General features: G+C 45.9%; 1 protein-coding gene across 1 annotated transcript; it reads left to right on the top strand.

Moving 5' to 3' along the window:
* The first annotated feature begins 17,801 nt into the window (after window positions 1-17,801).
* On the top strand, window positions 17,802-18,158 carry LOC142859430 (ATP synthase F(0) complex subunit k, mitochondrial). The gene has a single exon (XM_075989602.1). The coding sequence runs from the start codon at window positions 17,855-17,857 to the stop codon at window positions 18,029-18,031; it is 177 nt and encodes a 58-aa protein (XP_075845717.1). The 5' UTR covers window positions 17,802-17,854; the 3' UTR covers window positions 18,032-18,158.
* The last annotated feature ends 9,082 nt before the right edge of the window (window positions 18,159-27,240 follow it).

The raw sequence follows: 27,240 nt of genomic DNA, 5'->3' as shown, positions 1-27,240 counted from the left end.
CCCTGGAGCTCGCTGGCCAGCCTCGCTTAGCCAGTGGGTTTCCTGTCCCAATGAGGAAACCTGTTTCAGAAACCAACATGGGGCCTAGAAAGATGGCACAGTATTTAAAAACACTGATTGTTCTTACAGACAGCCAGGGTTGCTTCCCAGCATTCCCGTGGCAATTCATACTAAGGAGTATCTGCTAGGATCCAATACCCTCTTCACCTCCACAGACCAGGCACACCTGTGGGGCACAAAAACACATACGGGCAAAACACTCACACATGTAAAATTTAAAAATTACATATATTGGGGGGGTTCACAACAGGGTTTCTCTGTGTAGCCTTGGCTGTCCCGGAGCTCACTTTGTAGACCAGGCTGGCCTTGAAGTCAGAGAACGCCTGCCTCTGCCTCTTGAAGTGCTGGGCTACAAGAAGTGCACCGCTGTGCTCCACTAGAATGGTAAGCTTGGATATTACTACATTTTTCTCACTGGGCAAAGCAGCTTCTGGTCCTCCGGCCTTGGAGCAGAACCTCTGATGTCAGCATCATCAGATATACAGAATCAATATCTGGCACGCGCTGGGTGCCCAGTATAAAAGAGTGGCCATTACTGAATCCTTGCGGCTTCCCTGGTCATCACCCAACTTAAGAATAACCATACTTGGCATTTAACGCATAAGTGCTGCCAGCGAATTTCTCTTACAATTATGTATTAATTAACAGGATGATCATGGCAGAGTCGCTATTATAACTCCACACGAGTCTCCAAATTCAAGTTCAGCTTCCTTTTCCTTCCCTAGCTCCCATCTCCCACAATAAAGTGTTTACCATTTCAATTATTTTCCTTCCAACATTGTGATCGCTGTACTTAAGATTCAATCAGCCTTCTCATTTTAAGCATCTTTTTTTTTTTTTCTTTTTGTCTATAGAGCCAACCATTGACAAGCGTCCTGGATTTAACATCTGTTCCCAGCAGTAAATGGTTTTAAATTTGAGAACTGAAAACACATAGAAGGCAATTATGAGCAGTCTCGCACTGTGATTCATGGCCACGCATCAGGAACTTGTTTCTCTGACAGCAAGGCTCTGAGAGATAGGTCCTGCAGCCAGCCAGGCTGATACACTGGGAAGACTGAACGCATTGCCTGGGCACCCAACAAACACCTTGTTTTGGCAGGTTACCAGGGTTTGTAACGGTTTCAGTGAAGTTTCCCCCATATTCCCAGGCATTTGAATACTTGGTCTCTAGTTGGTGCTGTCTGGGGAAGCATAGGAGGTGCCTATATCACTTGGGGCAGGCTTTGAAAGTTTAAAGACTTACCGTTTCAAGTTGTGCCTGCCTGTCCCATTTTCCCACAGTGATACTGATCTCTCTGGAACCTTAAGCCAAATAAAGCCTGCCTTCTGTAAGTGACATTAGTTATGGTGTTTTCCCACAGCAACAGAAGCTGGTTATGCCAGAGGATGGTGGTTTATACATGTAATCCCAGCACACATTAGGCAGAGGCAGGCAGATCTCTGAGTTGGAGGCCAGCCTGGTCTACAGAGAGAGTTCTAGGACATCCAGGGCTACACAGAAACACCCTCTAAAAAAAAAATAACTACTGCAGGGTTTTTGTTTTTTAATATAATACTTTAAATTCATGCATGCATACATTGCACTTTGATAATATTCGCTCGCTCCCACTCCAGCTCCTTCCAGATCCAGCTTCATGGCATCTATCTTTGGTTTTGCTTTTGTTTTGAAACAGAGTCTCCATATGGGGTCCTATGTAGACTGGAGTTATACAGGTAACTCCAGGGGCCCCAGATCCCCTGGAGCTGGTGTGACAATCGGTTCTGAGTCGCACAATGTGGGTGCTAGCGAAGCAAGCACCGTTAACCACCAGCCATCTCTCCATCCCCCTCCTGTAATAACTCAGTCCAGTTAGTGCTGCTCATATATACCTCCATGCCGAACCATCCCCTGGAACATGGTCAGCCTACCAGGGTCCACACCCCTAAAGAAAACTGACTCCCTGTCAGCTAGGAGCCATTTTGTCAATAGCTCCTCATCTTTTGGCTTGCTTAGTTGTGGAATTTGTTGGTTGGTTTTCTCAGGAAGCCACAGCCTTCTGGGAAGTTTATTGCAGTATTTCTCTTTTTTTAAGATTTATTTATTTATTATGTATACAGTGTTCTGCCTGCCAGAAGAGGGCACCAGATCTCATTAGAGATGGTTGTGAGCCACCATGTGGTTACTGGGAATTGAACTCAGGATCTCTGGAAGAACAGCCAGTGCTCTTAACCACGGAGCCATCTCTCTGACCCCTAAAATTTAATTATTTTTGTTTTATGTACATTGGTGCATGAATGCCTGTGTGAGGGCATCAGAAGCTCTGGAACTGGAATTACGGACAGTTGTGAGCTGCCATGTGGGTGCTGGAAATTGAACCTGGGTCCTCTGGAAGAGCAGTCAATGCTCTTAACTCCAGCCCCAATTGCAGTATTTCTTGAGAGCACCAGATAGATATCCCGGCTTCCCTCTTCGCAGCAGCATTATTGGTGAGGCTAAAGAAGCATGGCACGGAATGCTGGGGAGCCAGAAGGGAAGGGTGGGAAAATGCCAGTGAGCTCAGAATCCAGACAGCTTCTCCCTGTTGCTACAAGGGTTTGTTGGTTTGCTTACTTTGTTAGTGCCTTTGGGGGGGGGGTTGTTTGTTTTGTTTTGTTTTGTTTTTTGAGATAGGAGCTTAACTACTACAGAGTCCTGGCAGGTATGAGTTTATGGTCCAAGATACCCTTGAGCTGGCAGAGACCTGTTTCTGAACCCCAAGTGCTGGGATTCCAGGTGCACACCACCATGCCTATCTTGTTTTGCTGTACACACACACACACACTCACACACACAGAGAGAATTTGGGGGGGGGGGGGCGTGGACAGAGCAGTGATGCTAGAGGTCACATGTGACCTTACTTCCCCAGCCCTGAGAAATACCTTTTTAAATTTTTGTAATTTTGGTCAGGTGGTCATGGCGCATGCCTTTAATCCCAGCGCTGGGGAGGTAGAAGCAGGCAGATCTCTATGAGTTCAAAGCCAGCCTGATCTACAGAGTGAATTCCAGAACAGTCAAAGCTGTTACACAGAGAAACCCTGTCTCTAAAAACAAACAAAACAAGAAAAGAAATGTATTTTGATTTTAATTTGTGTATATATGTGTTTGTGTGAGGATGTAGAGGCCTAAAGAGAGTCCCCTGTAGCCAGAGTTACAGACTTTTGTGAGCCATCCAAAGTGGGTACTGGGAACTGAACCCTAGTCCTCTCCAAGAGCAATACATACTCTTAACTGGTGAGCCATCTCTCTAGACCCTTACAGGGCTAGATTTTGTGTGTGTGTGTGTGTGTGTGTGTGTGTGTGTGTGTGTGTGTGTGTGCACGCGCACGTGTGTGTGTGTGTGTGTGTGTGTATTACTGGGCCTTGAACCCAGGGCTTCACGAATGCTAGGCAAATACCCTACCATGGAGCTACACGCCCAGCCCAAATTTGTAGTAATAAGGAGCGGCGGTGGGGCTGCGTCCCCAAGACCCCAGCCACCTGGCTCGGCTAGCTTATGCCCCGAAATAATTACACAGACACTGTATTCATTTAAACACTGCTTGGCCCTTAGCTCTAGCCCTTACTGGCTAATTCTGATATCCCAATCAACCCATCTCTAATAATCTGTGTAGCACCGGTCTTACCGGGAAGATTCTAGTTTAGAGCTTCATCGCGTGTGTCTGCCCAGGAGCCTGGAGCATGGCGTCTCTCCTGAGGCGTCTGCTCCGGAGAGGAGAGCTGTCGAGTCTGACCTCACTTCCTCTTCCTCCTGGCATTCTGTTCTGTCTACTCCTCCCACCTATCTTCTAACCAATGAAATGGGCCGAGGAAGTTCCTTTATTGCTTAGCCAATGAAATCAACAGATTGATATATGACACTCCCACATCACTTCCCCTTTTTCTGTTTAAACAAAAAAAGGAAGGCTTTAACCTTAACATAGCAAAATTACATATAACAAAACAGTTATCAAGTAAAAGTTACATCAGAAACATTTATACATATAACAAAATTGACCGTAAATCTCTATCAATAAAGCAAAATCTATACTAATGCAAATTATTCATGTCTATATCATATCCCCCTTTAAATGTAAAAGAACGTTTATAAACCATATTTGGGAACATGGGCGCAGTTTTTTCTCTCCAAACTGCTTCCTGCTGAATGGGGGCATCGTTAATTAGGTCTTTCATGGGATAACCTGTGTGCTAGTTTCATCTCGGTTGGCAGTTGAGCGAAGCAATTTTCTGAAGATGTTCACAGCAACCCTTCAGGAGGACGTGGTCCATCATACCAAATCGGAATAGATGCAATCCACAAGCTCTGATCCTCTGTGAAAACAAAAGCAGAATCTCTTTTCCAAAGTATCATATCCTTAGATCCAAATTTTGAAATCATACCCTCATGATATCCGTTCTGGTTCCACTTGGCAGCCCATATAATGAAATGTCTCTCTGTACTTAGCTCCTTCACAGTCAAAAATTTTAAAGAAAACACAATAATACAAAGAATCCAGACTCTCTGTGAATTTTTCATCTTTACGCGGCTTATTTTTACTCTATCACTATACTTTATTCTGTCTCTTTAAAGACTTTACTTTTTTTTTTAAACCATTAACTTTATTCTCTATATTCTTTTTCTTCTCTCTCCCAAGCCTACGTACATTCATCCAACAGTGTGACTCATTTAGTGGTCTGAATCTGTGCTATTGTGAATCTGCAATTTTTTACTATCCAGGAGCACTTTTGATTTGCGCCTTTAAATCACTAGGCGCTTAAGAATCTAAGCTGTGACATTCCTAGGTTAACTTTTTGCTTTTTGAGCATATATCTTTGACCTGGAATAACCCTGTAGACCAGGCTGTCTTTGAACTCTCAGAGATCCGCCTGTCTCTGCCTCCCAGGCATTGGGATTAAAGGCGTGTGCTACCACACCTTGAACTCACAGAGATCTGTTCGTCTCTGCCTTCTAGGCACTGGGATTAAAGGCGTGTGCTACCACACCTTGAAGTCACAGAGGTTTACTTTAAGAATTTTAACTTTTAGTCTGCATATATTTTTAACACTGTAAATCATTTGGCGGATATACAGGCTGCAGCCATGTTTATAGCATTTCAAGGTCCCTGCCAGCCAGCAAGCTACAACAGACAACACTCAAGTCCTCTCTCTGTAGCCGGCCCTCCTGCCTCAAACAGTCAGAGTTTGCCCTGGCAGGATGGCCCAGAAAGCCGGCATTTTTAAACAGCGCAGCTTTTTTCCTGCTACGGCTGAAAACCGAAAAGCATGTGTTCAGCTTTTCGTCAACACTGTTTAAGTGTTTTGTGGCAGGACCTCTTAATGAGCTGCAGGGATTTGCAGCTAAAGCTGAGTCAGGGAGCCTCTCTTAAATGAGGCAGCTTGCTTGCCTCTAGCAAGCAGAGTAGACCCAAGAAATCGCTACTATCAATAAAACATGCTTTACTCTTTCCCAAGCTTTTTCGGGCTTTCTGTGGATTCAGTTGGCCCCACGTTGGGCGTCATTTGTAGTAATAAGGAGCGGCGGTGGGGCTGCGTCCCCAAGACCCCAGCCACCTGGCTCGGCTAGCTTATGCCCCGAAATAATTACACAGACACTGTATTCATTTAAACACTGCTTGGCCCTTAGCTCTAGCCCTTACTGGCTAATTCTGATATCCCAATCAACCCATCTCTAATAATCTGTGTAGCACCGGTCTTACCGGGAAGATTCTAGTTTAGAGCTTCATCGCGTGTGTCTGCCCAGGAGCCTGGAGCATGGCGTCTCTCCTGAGGCGTCTGCTCCGGAGAGGAGAGCTGTCGAGTCTGACCTCACTTCCTCTTCCTCCTGGCATTCTGTTCTGTCTACTCCTCCCACCTATCTTCTAACCAATGAAATGGGCCGAGGCAGTTCCTTTATTGCTTAGCCAATGAAATCAACAGATTGATATATGACACTCCCACATCAGCCCAAGAATGCCTTTTGACTAATAATGAAGCCACCCCTCAAAAAAAAGGCCAAAAAGACCTTTTATTCAGCAAGAAACCTGCTGTGTATTGTAACAGACTTTGCCCCATTTGCTCCTCAAGCCGATTACCCTGAGATAGTAGTCTGTTCACTACTTTTCTCATTGCAGTAACCAAATATCGGACAAGAAGCCCTTAAAAGAAGAAAGGGTTGTTTGACTCACAGTTTACCACTGAAGGGGGGAGGGGGCGTGGTGGTGGGCGTGGCTTGAAGCTGAAGCTGTGGCGGTAGAGTACAGTATGTTGCTTGCTCACCTCTCAGCAGATCCAGAATGCTGGCTGGCGAATGCTGGTGCTCAGCTCAATTTCTCTTTATCCCCTTTCATTCAGTCTGGGATCCCAGCCTGTGGAGATGGTGCCACATACAGATTCTGCCCCTCAGGCAATCCCCTCAGAAAAAGCCCTCACAGCCACACCTTAAAGGTGTGGCCTACAAACACTCCATGTATTCCTTAATCCTTCCGAGCGAATCAAAATTAACCATCACCTTGGAAATCTCTCCCACGGTCTATTAAACCCTTTTAAAGTCTTATTGATGTCCATGGCCAGGAGATCACGGGAAGACAAATCCTCACCCCTGGTCCAGCTGCCGCTACTCCACCAAGTGGCAACTACTCAGAAGGAAGCCAGGCAGAAGGGAACCAGTCCCCAGCTGAGCCCATTAATACAAATATGGATTTACAGTAGGATGGGATGCCACTGGAGCCCAAGGTGATTTTACTTGGCACAGGCAGGTGATATACCCACTGAGATCCCTAAGTGTTTAGAAGGAAAGCATCAATTTGTTCAGCCCAAGTTGGATGATAACTACATATAAGTTAGTTAATTGTGGCTGGCAATAAGTAGAAAAATGCTACAAATACATGATTAAGGATGATGTGACTTTTGATTTTAATGTTTGTAAGTATCAAGAACAAAGTTTCTGGACATTTCAGTGCTCCACCAGTCCTTCGAGGACTTCTCCCCTATAAACTGAAGCACCTCTACCCTCATCTTCATCCTCCACTCAAGAGCCTTTCTGTCTTCTCCACAGGAATTTGGTTTGTGTTTCCTGCCACTTACAGGAGCCAATAAGCAGAGACAGAAATTGAATCTTAAATTTGTGATTTACTCAGGGAGCCAGCAACCTGAGAAGACAGCAGGTTAATGGCCTAGAAATCTGGCTTCCAATCCCGTCCCCAGCTGCAGATTACACAAAGAGGAGAGGGGTGGAGACTGAGGCTGTCAGTCCCTGCTGCAGCTGGGTCTCCTCCATCATGTGGTCGGGCACAGTTCTGAGACCTGTGACGTCAATACTTCTCTCCTGTGGATGTCTGGACTTAGGCACACCTTGGAAATGCTGGGTCCCCTTAGTTTCTGCCGCTCTCCACCTTGGGCTCCCCTGGAAGCCGTGAAGGACTTAACTCTGATCAAATAAATCATTAACAGTGTGTGCGTGTTCATCTAGTGCTAACGTGGACCTGCAGGTTCCCTTTAGAGGATGGGGTACAGGTGAAGGAAGTGCTCTGTGTGGTAACTTCTGCCCCTGGTCAGAATAAGCTTGGTTTTACCCAGAGCCTGCCTCCTCGGGGTGGTCAGGAAGGCCAGGGAATCCAGTCCTCGGGTCCTGCTCTTATGTTGCTTCTCCATTTCCAATCCCCTCGCTACTGTGTAGTCTGATGACTGGAAATGCATCCACTTAAGATGTGTGTACCTAGCCCAACTCCCTCTCCAGCCAAAGTCCTCTGAGGTGGCGTCCACTGCACCTTGGTCTTCACTTCCTAAACCACTGCTTTCTGGGACTGCCTTGGCCACTGAGAGCCACACCCTGGACCTAGTCATCTTTCATTGGCACTCTTCTTCAACATCCTTAATTCAAACACCTCTCTCTCAACTAATCTCACTCTCCCCAGTTTGTTGAATGCGTTGCTGTCTGGAGAACAACTGACCACCCAGACGCTCCAGACCTTCATCTCTCTTCTTTCTTTCCCATCTATCAGTACAGAGTAGGCAAGTAAAGACATAGATAAATTTATTTGTCCGTTCCTTGCTAAATTTGAATACTTAAATTTTTTCATTAAGAAAAATTATTATGTGATATGGGAAGTCCTTCTGTATATGTGTTGCTTTTATTGGCTAATAAATAAAGAAGCTGCTTTTAGCCAAAGGCTTAACAGAATAAAGCCAAGCCAGAAATCCAAACAGAGATGTAGAGAGAGAGTAGGTGGAGTCAGGAAGATGCCAGAGGAAAAAGACACTAGCTGTCAGCCAGAACCTTGCTGGTAGGCCACAAGCCCCATGGTAAAATATAAAATAATAGAAATGGGTTAATTTAAGATGTAAGATCTAGCTAGAAATATGCATAAGCTAATAGACCAAGCAGTGATTTAATTAATACAGTTTCTGTGTGGTTATTTTGAGTCTAGACAGCTGGGAATGAACAAGCAACCTCTCCCAACAGATTGATGCACCAATGTGAGATTGACTAAATCCATGTAAAACCTGAGAATGCTTGGAAAGGAATCCTAGACACAAAAGAACAGAGTTAAGCATGGCTTTTGGTAGCAGCATTTTCTCGGGTGGGTGGGCTCTGTTTGCTAGAAGCAAGCAGAGGCATGATTTCTTTAAGAGAAGTCTTCCTGATTCAGCAATAGCAGAAAAACACACACACATACACACGGTTTCAAAACGGCAGCTTCCTGGGCCATGCTGCCAGCATGAACTCTGGCTCTTCCAAGAGGCCGATCACTTGAATGGGGTTTTTAGCAGTGTGCTGCAAGTTACTTGGTGGCAGCATGGGTCAACTGGTTACCAGAGTTGAGGTAGTGAGTGTGGTTCCCTCCTGGCAGTCTCAGAGGCAGTGGACGGACCTCTGCCATGTTGGACTGGGCAGAACCAAAAGGCAAAGCAGCCTTAGTCCTAACCATGCTGGTTCGCATTTTAAGAAGCAGTCCTGGTCCAAAAAGGATTCCAGATACACAATAAAGACAAATTCAGATAAAGAAAACCTCTAAGTGGGTCATAGTGTGTTTTAAAAATGTGTGTAGGCTTAGAAGAGAGAAGAAAAAGAGTATAGAGAGTTGTAAAAAGAAGTAAGTGTTTTTTTAAAAAATAAAACAAAGTCTTTCAAGAGACAGAGTAAACTTGTAGAAAAAGTAAGAAAAAGTAAGCCATGTAAAGATGGAAAATATACAGAGAGTCTGGATTATGTATATTATTGTGTTTCCTTTGAATTTTTTGATTACAGGGAGACATTTTATTCTGGTGACTGCTAAGATAAACCAGCAGATATACTTTAAAGGTATCTTGACTTCAAAATTTGAGTCTAAGGATATGTTGCTTTGGAAAAGAGGTTCTTCTTTGGTTTCCAGAGAGGATGAGAACCTGTGGATTCCTTCCAGACTAATGTAGTTTGATGGACCAAGAGTCACAGTGAACATCCTCAGAAAACTACTTCACCCAACAAAAAGCAGGAAGCAGTTTGGAAAGAACTATGCCCAAATTCCCAAATATTGTTTATAAATGTTTGTTTACATTTATAAAGGGATGTGCTATAGATATGAACACTTTGCATTGGTATGGATCTTGGTCTATTGATACAAATTTGAGGTCAATTTTATCATATGTTTATTTCTGCTCTTGATTAAGGTATTGTGTTTGTGCAGCTCATTTAAAAATGTAATGTATAATTAAGAAATACAGGTTAATAGATAGTCATCTATAATAGTCAAACTTGTAATCATATTAGTTAGGTTTTCTAGATGTACAGAGATATATTTCAAATGGATAGGTATTCTTCAAACCTTTCAAAGACAAACAGAATATGGCATTTAAAATGTTTTAAGAACTTAGGACTTGGGCTGGAGAGATGGCTCAGAGGTTAAGAGCATTGCCTGCTCTTCCAAAGGTCCTGAGTTCAATTCCCAGCAACCACATGGTGGCTCACAACCATCTGTAATGGGGTCTGGTGCCCTCTTCTGGCCTGCAGGCATATGCACAGACAGAATATTATATACATAATAAATAAATATTTTTAAAAAAAAAGAACTTAGGACTTTTCATGACAATGAGACAGATCTGCTCCTGGCAGTACCGATCTACTTTGAGAGGATGATGGGCATCAAAGAGGCGTCTTATAGAGTTTGCTAGCCATTTGGGCAAGAAACTGCTCTTGCCTGGACTGCTTGATGTTATGCTGTATGAACTGGACATGCAGGGCCCACAGAAAAATGACTGCCAAACTAAAGGTAAGACAGACTTTTGGGGTTCCTGTTTCATGAAAGAGTCTGCCAGACATTCTGCAGGACACAGAAGAAAGTGCCTGACAAACTGCCAATATAGATGGAACTCTCTTTGACATTTCCTCCTTCATGGAAAAGTTTGCCAGATACTATTGGCCAGTAGGCTGAAGATGGTGCCTGCAATGTTACAGAAGAATTTTGGGCGACTGTCCAGGCAGTGAGGTGTCTCTGTCATTTCTAGGGTTTTGGAAGTTGCTTACAATACAGTTCCTGTTAACTTAGGTAATATTATACATTCTGGAGTCTTTGATGGAGTTGAAAAATAGATAGTTATAATTATAGTTTTCTTTAGTTATGATAAACTAGATAATATAGTAACTGTAATTCTTTCTTAATACCTGTTTTGTTATATGTAATTTTATTATGTCAAAGTTAAAACATTCCTTTTTATTTAGACATAAAAGGAGAGATGATGTGGGAAGTCCTTCTGTATATGTATATTTATTGGTTAATGATAAAGAAGCTGCTTTTGGCCAATGTCTTAACAGAATAAAGCCAGGCCAGAAATCCAAACAAAGGTAGAGAGAGTAGGTGGAGTCAGGGGAATGCCACATAGTCACCAGAGGAGAAAGATGCTAGCTGTCAGCCAGAACCTTGCCCATAGGCCATAAGTCTTATGGTAAAATATAAAATAATAGAAGTGGATTAATTTAAGATGTATGATCTAGCTAGAAATATGCATAAGCTAATAGGGCAAGCCGTGACTTAATTAATACAGTTTCTGTGTGCTTATTTTGAGTCTGAGCAGCCTCTCCCAACAATTGTGTGTGTGGGAGTGTTTTGTGTGCATATATGCCTTGCAATGCATGCATGTGCAGTGTCCACAAAGCCAGAAGAAGATGCTGGTTCCCCTGGAACTGGAGTTACAAACAGTTGTGAGCCCGCATATAGAATCTAATCCAGCTGCTCTGTAAGAAGAGCCTGTGCAGGCCGGGCGGTGGTGGTGCACGCCTTTAATCACAGCACTCGGGAGGCAGAGGCAGGCGGATCTCTGTGAGTTTGAGACCAGTCTGGTCTACAAGAGCTAGTTCCAGGACAGGCTACAAAACCACAGAGAAACCCTGTCTCGAAAAAACAAAACAAAAAAAAAAAAAGAAGAAGAAGAAGAAGAAGAAGAGCCTGTGCACTTAACTGCTGAGTCATCTCTCTGGCCCCTTAATTTGAATATTTTAATTGATTCATCAGTAAATATCAACACTGATTTCAACCTAAGATATATATGTATGTGGCTTTTTAAAATCATCCTAAGAAACTAGGTGGGGAGAGAATGTCTTCCCAGGCAGGTGATCAGAACTCAAAAAGGAAGTAAGAGAAGAGCTTCAAGCCCTTCTAGAACAAATATTCCAGGCTGTATACAGACAGCAAGTTCAAAGGCCTGAGGCAGCAGTGCGCTGGACAGGTTCAAAGAACAGTAAGAAGGCCAACATAGGAAATGAGTAGATGGGGTAGGGGAGACATAGAACCAGATGGCAAGGAGGGGCATGGGGTGGTGCTGAAGATAGACAAGGGCTGTGGTTTTTATGTTGGTGGGAGGAAAGCCATCAGAGGGTCTTGAGCAGAGAGGAACATTACTTGGCTTGCATTTTGAAGGGCCCAATAACCCCACTGGGTGTAGAACAAGCTACAGGGCAAGGCCAGGACAACAGCAGGGATCCTGGTAGAGAGCTGACAGCGACCTAGAGGGACGGGCGGGGCAGCAGAAGCACTGAGAAGTGGAAATGTCTGTTCTGCAGATTATGTCTTGAAGCTAAAATCCACTAAACAAACAAAGAGAAATAGATAAATGGTAGGTATCGAAACAGATGTTAGACCAATAAATAAAGGTGGACATGGTGGCTCACACCTCTAGTCCTAGCACTTGAAAGGCAGAGGCAGGTGAATCTCTGTAGGTTCAAGGCCAACCTGTTCTATATACTGCATTCCAGAACAGCTCAAGCTACATAGTGAGAAAAAAAAAACAAAAATTTAAATTAAAAAAAATTGTCTCAAAGAAAAAAAGAAATAAAGGTAATAAATCAATAAATAGAATAGGCTAGGTATGTAGACATATCTAAAAAGACATCTATTATTTATAGTAGGGTAAAAAACACATTACAGAGAAGCATGTATAATCCCACTTACACTAAAAATAAATTGCTTGGTTATGAGGGGATTCAGAGTGATATATCCAACTGCACATGGTGACTCCCTGTGGGAACTGTGATTGGCAGGGGAGGGGGCAAACTACTCTCTTCTCCTTTAGATGCATTTCTTGATTTAAACAATCAGAACACACCACACATTACTTACCCTAAATGTGACAGCTGGCAAGCACCCTGAACTCCTGAGAGATTTTCAAGCCTGCCTTCATGACATGGAAAAGAATGGTGGTTTGAATGAGAACCCTTCCCCCAGTGCTTTTGAACACTTGGTCCCCAGTTGATGACATCATTTGGGGATGTTATGGGACCTTTATAGGTTCAGCCACACTGGGAGGAAGTATGTCACTGGGGTGGGCCTTGAGGGTTTATAGCCTCTCTCTCTCTCTCTCTCTCTCTCTCTCTCTCTCTCTCTCTCTCTCCCTCTCCCTCTCTCTGCTTCCTGCTTCCTGTGTGTGGATGAAAATGTAACTGGTGAGCTTCCTGTTCCTGCTGCCATGTCTTCCTGCCATTATGAACCCTACTCTCCAGAATCTTATAACCAAAATAAACCCTCTCAGGCTGGAGAGATGGCTCAGAGGTTAAGAGCACTGACTGCTCTTCCAGAGGTCCTGAATTCAATTCCCAGCAACCACATGGTGGCTCACAACCATCTGTAATGAGATCTGGTGCCCTCTTATGGCCTGAAGGAATACATGCAGGAAGAACCCTGTATACATAATTAATAAATAAGTCTTTAAAAAAAATAAACCCTCTCTTTTATAAGTTGCTTTTGGTCATATTTTATCACAGCAACAGAAAGATAATACAATGGGAAGCCCCATTCAGGAAGTAAGCATAGATAGTATGTGAAGCTTAAAGATTCTCTCCAGTCTTGAGTTTCTTTTTTAAGCTTGATACATCCCTGAACTGGTCATCAAGGAGGACCATACCCCCTTCGGAGTAGGTATGGCAATGACCTCTGTAATCATGTGAGTCAAGATACTGGAACACACAGTGCATGAGCCTTCCCTCCCTTCTGCCTCCCCATCAAAGATCCCAAGGATGTCTGGGAGGGGTGGTTGCTCTCTGTGGTAGTCTGAATAGGAATGGCTCCCATAGGCTCACATATTGAATGCTTAGTCATTGGGGAGTGGCACTACTTGAGAAGGATTAGGAGGTGTGGCCTTGTTGAAGGAAGTGTGTCACTGTGGTTGGACTTTGAGGTTTCAAAAGCCTAAGCCAGATCCAGTGGCTCTGTTCCTGCTGTCTGCTGATCTGGATGTAGAACTTTCAGCTACCTCTCCAGCACCATCTCTGTCTGCCTGTGTGACACCATGTTTCCCCCATGATGACAATGGACTAACCCTTTAAAACTGTAAGCAAGCCCCCAATTAAATGTTTTCTTTTATAAGAGTTGTCATGATAGTGGTGTCTCTTCACAGCAATAGAACACTAAGACACTCTCCAACCATCTGCCTGGTCTAGCAGACCAGCTTCCTGGGAGTCAAGAAGGCTCTGGGGCTAAGAAGGATCCAAGAACAACTCCCCTAAAAAGAAAAAAACAAGTCTTCCTTAGAAGAAAGAACAGAGATGCTTCCCACTCGGAGTCTCTCTGGGAAAGGCAGTCATGTGAAGATAGCTTATTCCAGCCAAGAGTGAACATGGCTGGACTCTCCAGTTCCCCCAGTCACAATTAGGATTTCCTGTTGATTTGTGAGTTTACTCTCAACTTGAAGAAGACTATGGAAGGAAGGAAAGGAAAAGCTGAACACTATTTATCTGAAATCACAGGGAAGCTATAACGTGACCAAATGGATGTCGACAAAGCTTTGATCTCTGTTTTATCCAGAAATGATCCATCCTCACTGTAATATAGAGAAATGGGTTTTCTGTGTGTGCCTCAGATCTACCCAGCCAGATGCATAGCACATTCTTAATTATTTTCAAATGTTTAGAAACAGAGCCATAAATCTATGCCCTGACAAGACATGGTGATTTGACCCCCAGACATGGAGTAACGGGTTATTAACGGTGCCTCCCAAATCTATTGAAATTTTTTTCTAGAGCTATTTGCTAATTAATAGCTGTTCTCACAATGATCATTTTTTGAATAATTATGGAATGGTTCCATGCTATTTTGTGATAGGGACATAATCATGCACATTAAAATTATTTGTATAGCTTTTGACCTTCTGCCAGAAGTCAATGAGGCTAAGAGTGATACAAACTTAACGACAGTATCTGAAGGTCTGAAGGCTATCACCTTTAGACTTTTTCCCCAGAGCTTGCTTTTTCTTTTCTGATGGTCTTTCTACGTAGCCCTAGCCGACTTTGAACTTGCTGTGTAGACCAGGCAGGCCTCAGATTCAGTCTGCCTCTGCCTCCCAAGTGTTATGATTAAAGGTGTATATCACCACACCTAGTCCCCAAGATTTACTCTCTAGCCCAGAAACTTGGAACTGTTCCTTCAGCTATTCCAGAATATCTGGGAGCAGATGGCACCCATGAGGTGCCCACAGAAACCTTCATGACCTCCACTGTGTCTGTAGAGGCAGGCTACCTCTCTCACCCACCCTCCTGAGTGAATATCAGCTAATATCAGGACTGAGACCCAGTCCTAAATTTTAGAGGTGATAGAGATGGGCTTACTGAGTAGACATGACCTTGTCTGCCTTAGTTCGTTAGCTTCTCTTCAGTGACCTTCTCAATTCTCTTCTTCTCTGTGTATATAATAAGCCACAGCCCTGCCTGAATCCTGTTTCCTGGGCCTTACTTTCGTTGACTTGCTGGATGGAAAGGCAGTGTCTCTGTGTCCCTCAGAGCCTGTGAAGCTGTCCAGGAAGTCATTAACAAGTAGAGGAAGGGGATCTCCACTTCAGCAGAGGAGCAAGACAAGGTCTTGCCTCCTTGTGTCTAAAGACTTCCGCTTCGGTCAGATATATCTCAGGGTTAGGATGGGGTGGGGAAGGTACCTCACTGCTTTCTCAGTGAGAAGTCCTTCTAGGCCCTGGAAGTCTGCCTCAAAGCCAGGTACATGGAAAGATCCCAAAACCATGGGACTAGTTCACACCAGAAAAAAACAAAAAAAAAGTTTATTTAAAGTTCCCATCTAATGGGAAGCTTGCCTGTATGGGGCAACCCCAGGGAAGGATGCACACCATCGGGGCACCTCCCCATACAGTCCACAGGGCATGATCTGAGTCCCAGTCACCCCCATTCAGCACAGGCACAGTTCAGCAATCTCCTGGGCCAGAAGTTAAACCTTCTCTGGGAGAAACTGCCGAAAGATTTTCTTGTTCAAAATAACTAGTATTTGCCTCAACACCTGCTGATTCTATATCCCAGTAACTGTCATTAAAAGAAAAAAAGAAGAAAAAGATTTTTCCCTTTGTATTTATCATTGGAACAATTCATGAAAACAAAACACAAGCATAATGTGATAGTTAAACTGGAAGTCAAACATCCACCCCCTGGCTAAAAGTGACATACATGCATTGGAAACATTCAAGTATCCTCAGAAAAACAAAAGAAAACTAAATAAATGAATTCAAACATAATAAAGGCAAGCCAGATGTGGTGGCACACATCTGTAACCCCAGTACACTGGGAGACTGAGGCAGGAAGACCAGGAGTTTGATGCTACATCACACATAAAGATCACAAAGTGCAAGCCGGGCGGTGGTGGCGCACACCTTTAATCCCAGCACTCGGGAGGCAGAGGCAGGCGTATCTCTGGGAGTTCGAGGCCAGCCTGGTCTACAAGAGATAGTTCCGGGATAGGCACCAAAGCTACAGAGAAACCCTGTCTCGAAAAAAAAAAAAAAGATCACAAAGTGCATTTGGTCAGGCAGGCACGGAGGTGCACACCTGTGGTCACAGCATTTGGTGGATGGAGGGAGAAGGATCAGGAGTTAGAGTGTTCTCAGCCACACATATAGTTGAAGGCCAGGCTGAGCTACCTGAGACCTGGTCTCCACGTATTCTTTAGGGGGAAAAAAAGAAAGAAAACAGGTTTAAAATAGTCAAAATATCAGCTGGGCAGCAGTGGTGCACACCTTTAATCCCAGCACTCTGGAGGCAGAGACAGACAGATCTCTGAGTTTGAGGCTAACCTAGGCTACAGAGCGAGTTCCAGGACAGCCAGGGCTACACAGAGAAACCCTGACCCAGAAAAAAAAAATCTCTAGAAAATATCAACAAAGATGATAAAACTTTAAGTGATTTTTAAAAAAGAAAGTGTGCCTGTCAAGACAGCTCAACAGTAAAGGCTAAGAACCTAAGATTGAACCCAGGAGCCACAGAATGGGAAGAGAATCAGCTCCTCAAAGTTGCCCTCTGGCCTTCACTTGCACCGTGGTGCATGACCCCGATACAAAAGAAAAGTATAATTCAATGTGACTGCACCTTCAGGCAGCACCCCCATCCCGCCCCACCCCACCCGCAGCCTAGGAGGAGCTGTGAGGGTGCAGAGAGCCTGCTGGAGAGTAGTCCGTTACTACAACAAGTAGTGACTTGTTGGCTGCTTGTCCCCATGATTAAAGCCCTTTCAATGGTGCAGAAAATCGAAAGCCTGGCAAGGAGCAGACCCAGCTGCCCCTGCCTGAGGAAGCAGCTGAGGAGAGGCTTTATTCTTCTTCACACACCCTCAGAGAGACTCAAGCTCCCTGTCCTAGCACCTGCTCCTGAGGGCAGTTATTACACTCTGATGTAGATCAGGAATAGACTTTCTCTGACGGGGTTCTCGCGCAGTCCAAGCTGCACTCAAACTCAGAACTCCTGATCCTCCTGTCCCCACTTCCCAAACTTCTTTATTTTAATAGTTTTTTTTTCATTTTTATTGTATGTGCATTGGTGTTTTTCCTGCATGTATGTCTGTTTGAGGATGCCAGATGCCCTGGAACTGGAATTTCAGACAGTTGTGAGCTGCCATGTGGGTGCTGGGAATTGAACCTGGGTCCTTTAGAGGAGCAGTCAGTGTTCTTAACTACTGAGCCATCTCTCCAGCCTCCCGCCCCAAATGTCTTTCTATCTCTGTGTCATTAGCTCAGAATTCTTCATGTGGTTTTCTTCATCCTTTCCGCTCTCAGTCACACTCTTGAAGGCTTGATTCTTTCCAAGGTCAGATGATGCTTGTCAAAACATGATTGACATCATAAAGAATTCACACACACACACACTCACACACACACACACCATCTAACAAACATATCATCCACATTCCCTTACTCATCATGTCCCAGCCTGCCAGCCTGCTCCCCCAGAGTTGCAGAGATGGCTCACCAGGGAGTCCGCAGTTGTAATTAGAAAAAGGGGCTTGAGGGGTTTGTTGAAGGACATCAGCTGCGGAATTTGTGATTTGGGCGAAGATTGAAGTCATGGCTGGTCCTGAAAGTGATGCCCAGTTCCAGTTCACTGGTATTAAAAAATATTTCAACTCTTATACTCTCACAGGTAGAATGAATTGTGTTCTGGCCACATATGGAGGCATTGCTTTGTTGGTCCTATACTTCAAGTTAAGGCCTAAAAAAACTCCAGCTGTGAAAGCATCATAACTGGGTCTTTCGATGTCTGACCTCATCTGTTAAGTTCCATGCCTGAAGAAGCTGATGTCAACTCATCATGTGATACTCAATTTGTACAATAAATTATGAACCTGGAAAAAAAAGAAAGAAAGAAAAAGGGCCTTGATTAGCATAGTCAGGGCATTGAGAACTCCGGAGAATCCAGTGACAGACCTGGGAAGCTGCAGACGTGTCTGAGCAAAGCCCAAAGTTAGGGAAGCACAGTATGCTGTGTGCTGACCTGACGGGCAAGGCCCTTGGCGGCCTTCCCAGGGCCAATTTTGCCAGTGCACACGTTGAGACAGGCTTCCTTCAGTCCTCCCTTCTCATCTTCCAGCCACCCACCTTAGCTGCCCAGCTGCCCATCTATCCAGCTGTCCTGGTTTCCATCTTTACCCGCTCTTCCATCCACCCGTGTATCGTACATCAGTCTGTCCACCACTCTGAACTTCATGCACTGTTTGCCCCATTTCACTGACCTTGGTCTCTGCTATTCATGGATGTCCTCAAGGAGCATCCATCCACCTACCCATCCACTGCCTGACTGTGGGCAGGATCCAGCCAGGGTTCCATGGCTACAGAAACGAATGGCAGCTTCCCTCCACCCACAAAGACCTCTCCACTAGGTGGAAAGGGCCCTTGGGAGATGAAGCCTCTGCAGTAGTCTCCTCTGGCAACCTGCTGTGTTCTCGGGATCTGCAAACCACACCTTCTGGACATCCTTGAAGCAGCTTTTCCTAGTTTGCTTTCTATTGCTGTGACAGACGCTATGACCAAAAGCACCTTGGAAAGGAAAGAGTTTATTTCCTCTTACAGGGTCCGGTCCGTCGTCAAGGGAAGCCAAGGCAGGAACTCAAACAGAATCCTGAAGGCATGAACTGAACCAGAGACCACTGAGAAATGCTGCTTACTGGCTTGCTCCCAGGCTCCTATTCAGTTACCATTTTTAAAGTGACTTATTTTTATTTTACGTGAGTTGGTGTTCTGCCTGCATGCGTGTCTTTTGGGGCCCTGGAACTGGAGTTATGGACAGCCATGAGCTGCCATGTAGGTGCTGGGAATTGAACCCAGGTCTTCGAGAAGACTCTTAACTGCTGAGTCATCTCTCCAGCCCTTCGGCTACCTTTCTTAAGCAGCCCAAGTCCACGTGCCAAGGCATGGTTCTTTCCATAGTGGGCTTGGCCATTCTCTATCAATCATCCATCAAGAAAATGTCCCACAAACATGCACACAGGCCAGTCCTCATTGAGGTTCCCTCTGCCCAGGTGTGTCAAGTTGACAATTGACTATGTCACAGCTCCACTTCCTGGCCAGGGACGGTGTCCTAGCATGCTCAGAAGTCACAGGGAGAATATGAACTCATGCAGGGCTTCCCGGAGCTTTGTGCTAGCATTTAGAACAGCTGTCATTCAAACGTTTGGACCAGGGAGGAGGGGGTACTACCTCCCTTGAGCCCCTACAGCAGCACTGTCCAAAGAAGCAGAATATGTAACACATGAATTTAAATTTTCTAGTATCTGCGTTTGTAAAAGTGAATAGGGAAAAGTAAAATTAATCACAATGTATTTAACTTAATCCAAAATGATAATATAAAATATTATTTCAATATGTACTTAGCAAAGCTGGGCATGGTGGTGAATGCCTGCAATTCTAATACCCAGGAGAAATAGTTGACTGAGAGTTCAAGACCAGCCTGGACTACATACCCTGCCATACAAATGAGACTCTATCTTTAAAAAAAAAAAAAAGAGGATCCTGGCGGTGGTGGCGCACACCTTTAATCCCAGCACTCGGAGGGCAGAGGCACGTGGATCTCTGTGAGTTCGAGACCAGCCTGGACTACATACCCTGCCATACAAAGTGAGACTCTATCTTTAAAAAAAAAAGAGGGGGTTAACTATATATGTATGTGTGTGTGTATATATATATGTATGTGTGTGTATATATGTGTGTATGTATATATGTGTATGCATATATATAATGTATGTATTTATGCACATACATATGGAAGCTAGTCAGAGGAAAAACAGGGCCAATAAAAGGACATAGGCAGAGAATATCAAACTCACAACCTTCCCCACTCCCCATCTGTCATGAGGAGGGAAGGTCTAGCCCCAAACTCAGCAAAGCCACCTGGCCATCAGATTGTGAGAACACTCTATGGTTCTCACAATGGACCCTGGAATCAGGTCCCATCTAAAGGTAATTCCTGAAGCCATCCCTAGGGGGTGCTATTGGCCTCAGCACGTGTGAAGAAGGGTCCCCTGGCTTCTCTCAGAGATGTGTTCAGAACAACATGCAAACAGCCTACTTCATAATCAGCCTTATCGCTGCTTGGGTGAAACCACTCTCTTCTGCTAAGGTTGAGAAACAGAGTTACAGATAGGGAAGGCTGAGTCTGCCCAGTTCTGTCTTGAGACCGGCCACCTAAAATGAGGAAACAGGCTCAAGGGCGCTGATTTACCCAGAGCCTCGCCATCACTTCATCAATGAAAGTGACGGGTAGAGTCGACCCTAGAGCACCCCCTGTTCTCTGTTGTCCTTCCCCTCACCTTTTCTCCTGGGCAGCCCCTCTAAAACAGACAACTGGGCATGGAAGACCAGGGTCAGACTGGTGTTCTATAAGAACCCAGAACCATCCCACACTCCCAAGCTAGGCCCACATGAGAAGTAGTCTACACATAGTAACTGTTCAAGACCCCTGACTACCTGGTTCCAGCATCCCCAGCCATCCCAGAAACTACAATCCTAGAGACCCCCGGCTCACACTGCCCTAACGAGCTCCAGGTTTCCCCGCCTCTGCACCTCTGCCTGCTAGGTTCCTTCTGCCTGCACTTGTCTTCTCTTCCTTCCCCTCCCTGCTTAGCAAATCCTGACAGCCATCGAGGCTTAGGTACCTCAGACAAGAAGCAACCTTCTGTTCTAGGAACAAATCGTGCTTGCTGGTATCAAGTTCCAGCACTTTCTATACTCGAAGCTCCTTCAAGGGCGACGCCGCAACTGCCTTCTCAATAGTGGCCAACAGGCACACAGTAGGGACACAGAAAATGTTTATGAAATAACCAAGTCAGAGTGTATGACACCCTAATAGTACGTGTCACATCGGGCCTCCCGTTCTTAATCCAGCCTTCTCCCATCCTCTGAATCCCACGTGTCTAAAGCAGCCAGCAACCACAGGTCCCGTCCTTGGCACAGCCATGGCACTGGGAACCCACACACCTCTCTGACCACCAGGGACCCTCCTCCAGCACATCTCCATCAGAACAAGCTCCATCTCCAGGCCTAAATCCCTTTTGCTGCAGATATCCCATGAGTCTCTAGTACCTACTGCAGGCTCTCACCTACACACTACGGAGTGGCATTCCGTGGCTCTGTATGGGGAATATCAGATGTCACTGGTAATTCAGTTTACTCAGGAGCATATTGGGAGGTGATTTATCCGTGTTCTCTAAAAACTGAAGGTTGGAGTAGATCTTGCTGATTATATTACCCCACTGAGAGGCAGAAATAATCCTGAAGGTGGCAAGTTAAATCTCCACTTCGTAATTTACTAAAACAAAACTAATACCCACAGAAATGTTTTCTAGGCCATTTTATAGCAATTTTGCCATTAAGCTGTCTTTGATTGCAATTCATAACAATGAATAAGGCAAAGGGGAGAAGGTATCTTTAGCCTGCCCAAGAAATGATTCTAAACACGAACCATTTTCCCTATAAGCAAAAACACCAAGCATCGTTCCCAGAAGAGCCACAGCCCACTGAAATAACGAGGGGAAATGACCAGGGTCATACTGCATAAACAGAGCGGGACATCCCTCCTCCCTAAAGAAAGCCACCAAGTCCCCCTCCACTGTGGCTGAGCCATGAATTCCATGACCTTTCTTTCTCATCTCCACACCCTTTCACTAAGTTTTTTTTTAAATTATGTATGATGTATGTGTCTGCCTGTGAGCTCATGTACATGAGTGTGCTGTCTACAGAGTCAAGCAGAGGGCATCAGATTCCTGAGTGGAGTCACAGGCGAAGGGTTACAGATTTGTAAGCTGCCCCACCTGGATGCAGGGAGCCCAACTCCAGTCTCCTGAAAGGGTAACACTCTATCTTATTGTATTTCACTTTACCTCAACCAATCCCACTCTAATGCCATGTGATCAAAAAATAAATAATAAATAACAGGAGAAAAAGAGAGGAAAAATAACAGGAAAAGAAAGATGGCTCAGTGGTTGAGAATCCTCCAAAGGACCCTACTTAGGTTCCTAGCACCCACGTGGGGTGGATGGCACTGCCTGTAACTCCAACCCCAAGGGATCTGACACTCATCCGAACTCGCTGGGCAGCTGAATTCACGTGTATGCGTGCACGCGTGCGTGCGCACACACACACACATTTTTCTTTTTTTTTTTCTGGTTTCTTTTTCTGTTTTTTTTTTCACACACATTTTTCTAAGGCGGTGAGAACACTGTGCAACCACTACCATGATACCCAAGCTATTGGAGTTGAGCTCACAAAGGAATTTGCAGACTACAGGTGGAGGGAGGCTACTCTAGGACCCAGATCCTGACAGGGCCGAGACCTGGAATAGCATGTGTGGCTGCTGGCCAGACAAGAGAGGCCAGTCCTCCAGGGAATCTCCAAAATCTGTAAAAAACCAAATGGTCCCTAGAGCCCTGGACCTCCCAAATCTCAGTCCAAGGAGACAGCTTTATGGATCATTATTAAATTGCTGAGAAAAGGTATAAACTAGGAGAATATTAACCATAAATCAGGCAAATGGGGCTGCGGCCTGGTTAGTAATGAGGCCACTTGGACACAGGCCAGAGGTACCTAAGTCTTAGCAACACTCAGTTCAAAGGATGAGGGTAGGGGACAGGGAAGGCAAGGCCTGAACCCCCAGATCAGGCTCTTCTCAGACCTCCTCAAGCCCTCAAGCTTTGACCTGGAGGTGGAGAAAGCAGATACCAGCTAGCATTCACAGCAGGTAAGTGTAGCGTGTAGCAGCCAAATGGCTGCCTATCCTGATGCCCCAACGAAGCAGGGCCAGGCAAGGTCAGGAAGAGGACCAAGCAGGAAGGGGCCAGCAGGGCCAGGCAAGGCCAGCAGGGAAGGGGCCAGGACGGAATTCCTGTATCCACCTGCCACACGCAGGGAAACCCTGAGAGGTCCCATGAACTAACCAAGAAGGCAAAGTCAGGATGGCCCAACCACCTGTCTCAGCTCTTGCCGAGAAGGCAGAGCCTTCTGTGTGAGCTGGGCACCTCTGGGGGCAGCATGGCGGCTCCCTCTCTTGCTTACCTTACAGTAAGGCAGGACAATGGGCACTCCCCAAAGCACCCTCTATATCTGCCAAGGGCTGCACCCCACTCATCATTCTTGGGTGGAAGACCAAATTAGATAGGAGGGGACCCCAGGCTTTCTTCTAGATGCCCAGGGAATCAGGAAATAATAAACAGACCTCAGGGACAAGCATGAGTGGACCAGGAAGGACGTGCTTTTCCTGAATAAAAGGCACCAGACACAGCCACCGTGGTTGGGTTAAAGTAACCAGGAGCATTTAGGCCTAGAAATGTCAGCATGGAGTAAACAAGCTCAGGCCGGCCTGAACTGCCTTCCCGAATGAGGCCACTCTACTGGCCCTTGGACAGTCGTGTCCTCAGTTCAGACCCGAACTCTCTTCCCCACTGCTGAAGCCATTTTTCTGGCCCTCAGACAGTCTTGTCAAAAGCACGTTATGGCATATGCATGTCCACATTCACACACATGAACATCAATCACACAGAGAGACACATGAATACATATATCATCATATCACCATTATAAATCCTTTTTTTTTTCTGTGTGTAACAGCTCTGGCTGTCCTGGAACTTGCTTTGTAGACCAGGCTGGCCTTGAATGCACAGAGATCCTCCTGCCCCTGGCTCCCAAGTGCTAGGATTACAGGCATGCACCATACTTTTAAAATAGAACATATTCTACACCAATAAACAAGATAAATGCCCATGGCAGTAATAATAGTGGCTCTTATTTTTCAAGCACTGCAGTTGGTTAAGTTTGGTTTTGTTGTTGTTTACTTTTTAGATTTATTTGCTCATGTGTATGGGTGTTGTGCTTTCGCGTGGGTCCATGTGCCTCATGAATACCCGCAAAGGTCAGAACTGCACAGCAGATTCCCTGGGACTAGAGTCACGGACAGTTGTGAGCTGCCATGTGGGTGCTGGGAACCAAACACTTTTTTTTTAATTTTATAATTTATTTATTTGCATTTTTTGTATAGCAGTGTTTTGCCTACAGGTATGTCTGTGTGAGGGTATCAGATCCCCTGGAACAGGAGTTAGAGACAGTTGTGAATTGCCATGTGGGTGCTGGGAATTGAACCCAGGACCTCTGGAAGAGGTCAGTGCTCTTAACCCTTGAACCATCTCTCCAGCCCAGGAACCAAACTCTTCACCACTGAGCCATTCCTCCAGCCCTGGAACTAGCTTGTTTTTAAATTATTTGATCTCACCCTCATTCTCTCTCTTGAAGATTTATTTCTCTGTGCGGGTGTTTGGCCTGCAGTGCGTCTGTGCACCACACGCACCCAGCACTAGCTTTCTGACAGGGCTGTTCTCAGGATTTTCCAGCCGTTAACTCAGCAAATCCTTTGATTCCATTTACACAGGAGGCACGGGGGTTTAAAGAACGTGTCTAGTGTCCCACAGCAAGTCAAGAGGGCGACACAGAATGGTGTCCCTGCCAGGCTGGTGGCTCATGCTTATAATCCCAGCTCCTCAAGAGGCTCAGACAAAAGAGTAGCAAATTAGCCAGGCGGTGGTGGCGCATGCCTTTAATCCCAGCACTCGAGAGGCAGAGGCAGGCAGATCTCTGGGAGTTTGAGGCCAACCTGGTCTACAAGAGCTAGTTCCGGGACAGGCACCAAAGCTACAGAGAAACCCTGTCTCGAAAAAACAAAAACAAAACAAAACAAACAAAAAAAAAGAGTAGCGAATTCAAAGCCTGTCTGGGCTATAGGGTGAGTTCAAGGCCAGCCTGAGCTATTTACTGAGACACTGTCTGGGGGAATGGGGGACAAAGCAACCAAAAAGAATGCAGCCTTAGGAATGAGTGACTCGGGCAGGGTCCATTTCTGACGGAGTCTCCTCCTCATGTGAAAGGAGTTGGCCTGGCCTCGCGAAAAGCAATAAAAAGGACTTTTCTCTCTCTTTTTTTGTCTGTGCTAGGGTTGGAACCCATGGCCTCACACGCTGGGCAAGTGTTCTGCCAGTGCTAGAGCAGGGCTGACTGCCAATGCCCGCTTTAACCTGACAAAGGAGCAGCCAGCACCTTTGTGCTTCCCTGCATGTTGCAGGGTGCAAGGTGCAGGGCTCGCCCTATCTTCTGATGCCTTCCAGCTTAGCCTTTGCAGGTAGACTTGGCTGTCACCTACAGCTCAAAGCTGGGGAGCTTAGGTCTACAGCATCCGTGCCGGATGCCAGGGCTGGCTCCCAGGACTGTCTGACTTCATATCCAGTCTGTGTGTTCTAGTCTGGGAAAGCCCACCAAGAAGGGCCAAACTGGGAACTTCCAGACCCCATGAGGAAATACGGGCCTGCCTCTGGCCCTGGTTGGCAAGGAGCCCCACTGGACCCAATGAGAAACCCCAGAACATTGTTCCTTCTCTCCAGAGCCTGGGTCTAAAGACCTGTTGGGTTCCTGCTATCCCTGTGCACTGGGGCTGTCCACTTCTTGAACGCAAGGAAGATGGGCAGAACCCCAACCGTGTTCCTTAACGAGCAATGTCTCTCCTCACCTGCCCCTCTGCCTTCACTGAGCTTTGCTATGCACCTCTGCCCTGGCAGGAGTGGAGGCCAGGAAGAAAAGTGGGACTGGCCAATGGATAGAGGAGACCGCACAACCAGAGGATGAGGAGGCTCAGAAGTGCCGATGGGACCACCCAAACTCACAATGTGGTTCACTCTTACAGCCCCCCTCCTTACAACCTGCACCTGACTCCAGGAAGGAGGCCTTCGGAACCTGAGGTAGGGCATCTATGTCTCCCCATAAGGACTCCCACCCCTGCCCCAGACTCCCATGGACAACCATGGGAATAGCTCATCTCTGTCCCTGTGGGGTTCTCTCCATGTGGCCAGACAACACTGAACTTCATCCGTACCCTGGTTCACCTTCAAGTAACCCCAGGAAGTTAGGACAATCAGCAGCAGCTTCATTTTTCACAGGGAGAAACTGAGGCACCGAACACAGACGCTTTGCCCCGAATCTCAAATCATCCTATGTTGCAGTACAACCTTTCTGTAGATCCCTTCCCTGTAGGCAGCCCTTGGCATGAGCAGGCCAATGTCCCTCACCACTTCCGCACGGGCAGCCACACTAAGCCTTTTTACCACATCCCCCTGTGTCCGGAGCTTCTCAGTCAAGCCCAGGTGCGTCCTCAGCTGTGGCTCGCTGGTTGTCCAGCGAAGCACCAATAAACCCACCCTCTGTCTCTTTCAGAACCTTAGCAGCAGAATGGCAGTGTCAGGCTCCCCGAGTGCTGTTTACCAGTAAATCTCGAAGAATTTATAATCAAGTTGATGGGGCCTAACTGATGGGCCCGGGACAAAAGGGAGCGAATTACACAGCACTCTCTGCTGGGATCTTAAAACAGATGTTAGAGTGTGTAAAATTATGGCTTGTGCTTGGGAACTGCGGATACAATCCCAACCTTGCCTTTTATGGCCACTCATAAATGTTAAGTGCAGGGAGGTCCACATCAGAAACTCTGCCGTCGCCATTTTGTGCTGCTCCTCGAGCCAAGACTGCATTTCAGGGCTGGCACCCTGGTAATTACCCACTGCGCCCGTGACATGCCAAAACACACCACATTCTCAGTCCCTGCTTCAAGGTGCCGCAGAGGACAGGGCACCCAGGCTCTACCCCAGTCTTGGGACAGAGGGAAAGGGGGTCACACTCTATACTTCACATGACACACACCAACAGAACACACCCCCTCCGCTCCAGCCTTCCAGAACCCAAATTAAGGCCAGGTATCCCCACACTGGGGAGACTGAGGCAGAAGAGTTCAGGGACATCCTCGGCTATGTGAGACATGGGGGTAACAAAATATAAAGGCAGGAGAGATGGCTCCACGTACAAAGGGCTTGCTGTGTAAGTATGAAGACGTGAGTTCAGATCCCCGAGAACCCACCTAAAAGCTAGACTCAGAG

The sequence above is a fragment of the Microtus pennsylvanicus genome, chromosome 11, assembly GCF_037038515.1.
Source record: "Microtus pennsylvanicus isolate mMicPen1 chromosome 11, mMicPen1.hap1, whole genome shotgun sequence".
In the NCBI taxonomy this organism is placed as follows: Eukaryota; Metazoa; Chordata; class Mammalia; order Rodentia; family Cricetidae; genus Microtus; species Microtus pennsylvanicus.
This window is presented reverse-complemented; position numbering and strand designations above follow the sequence as displayed.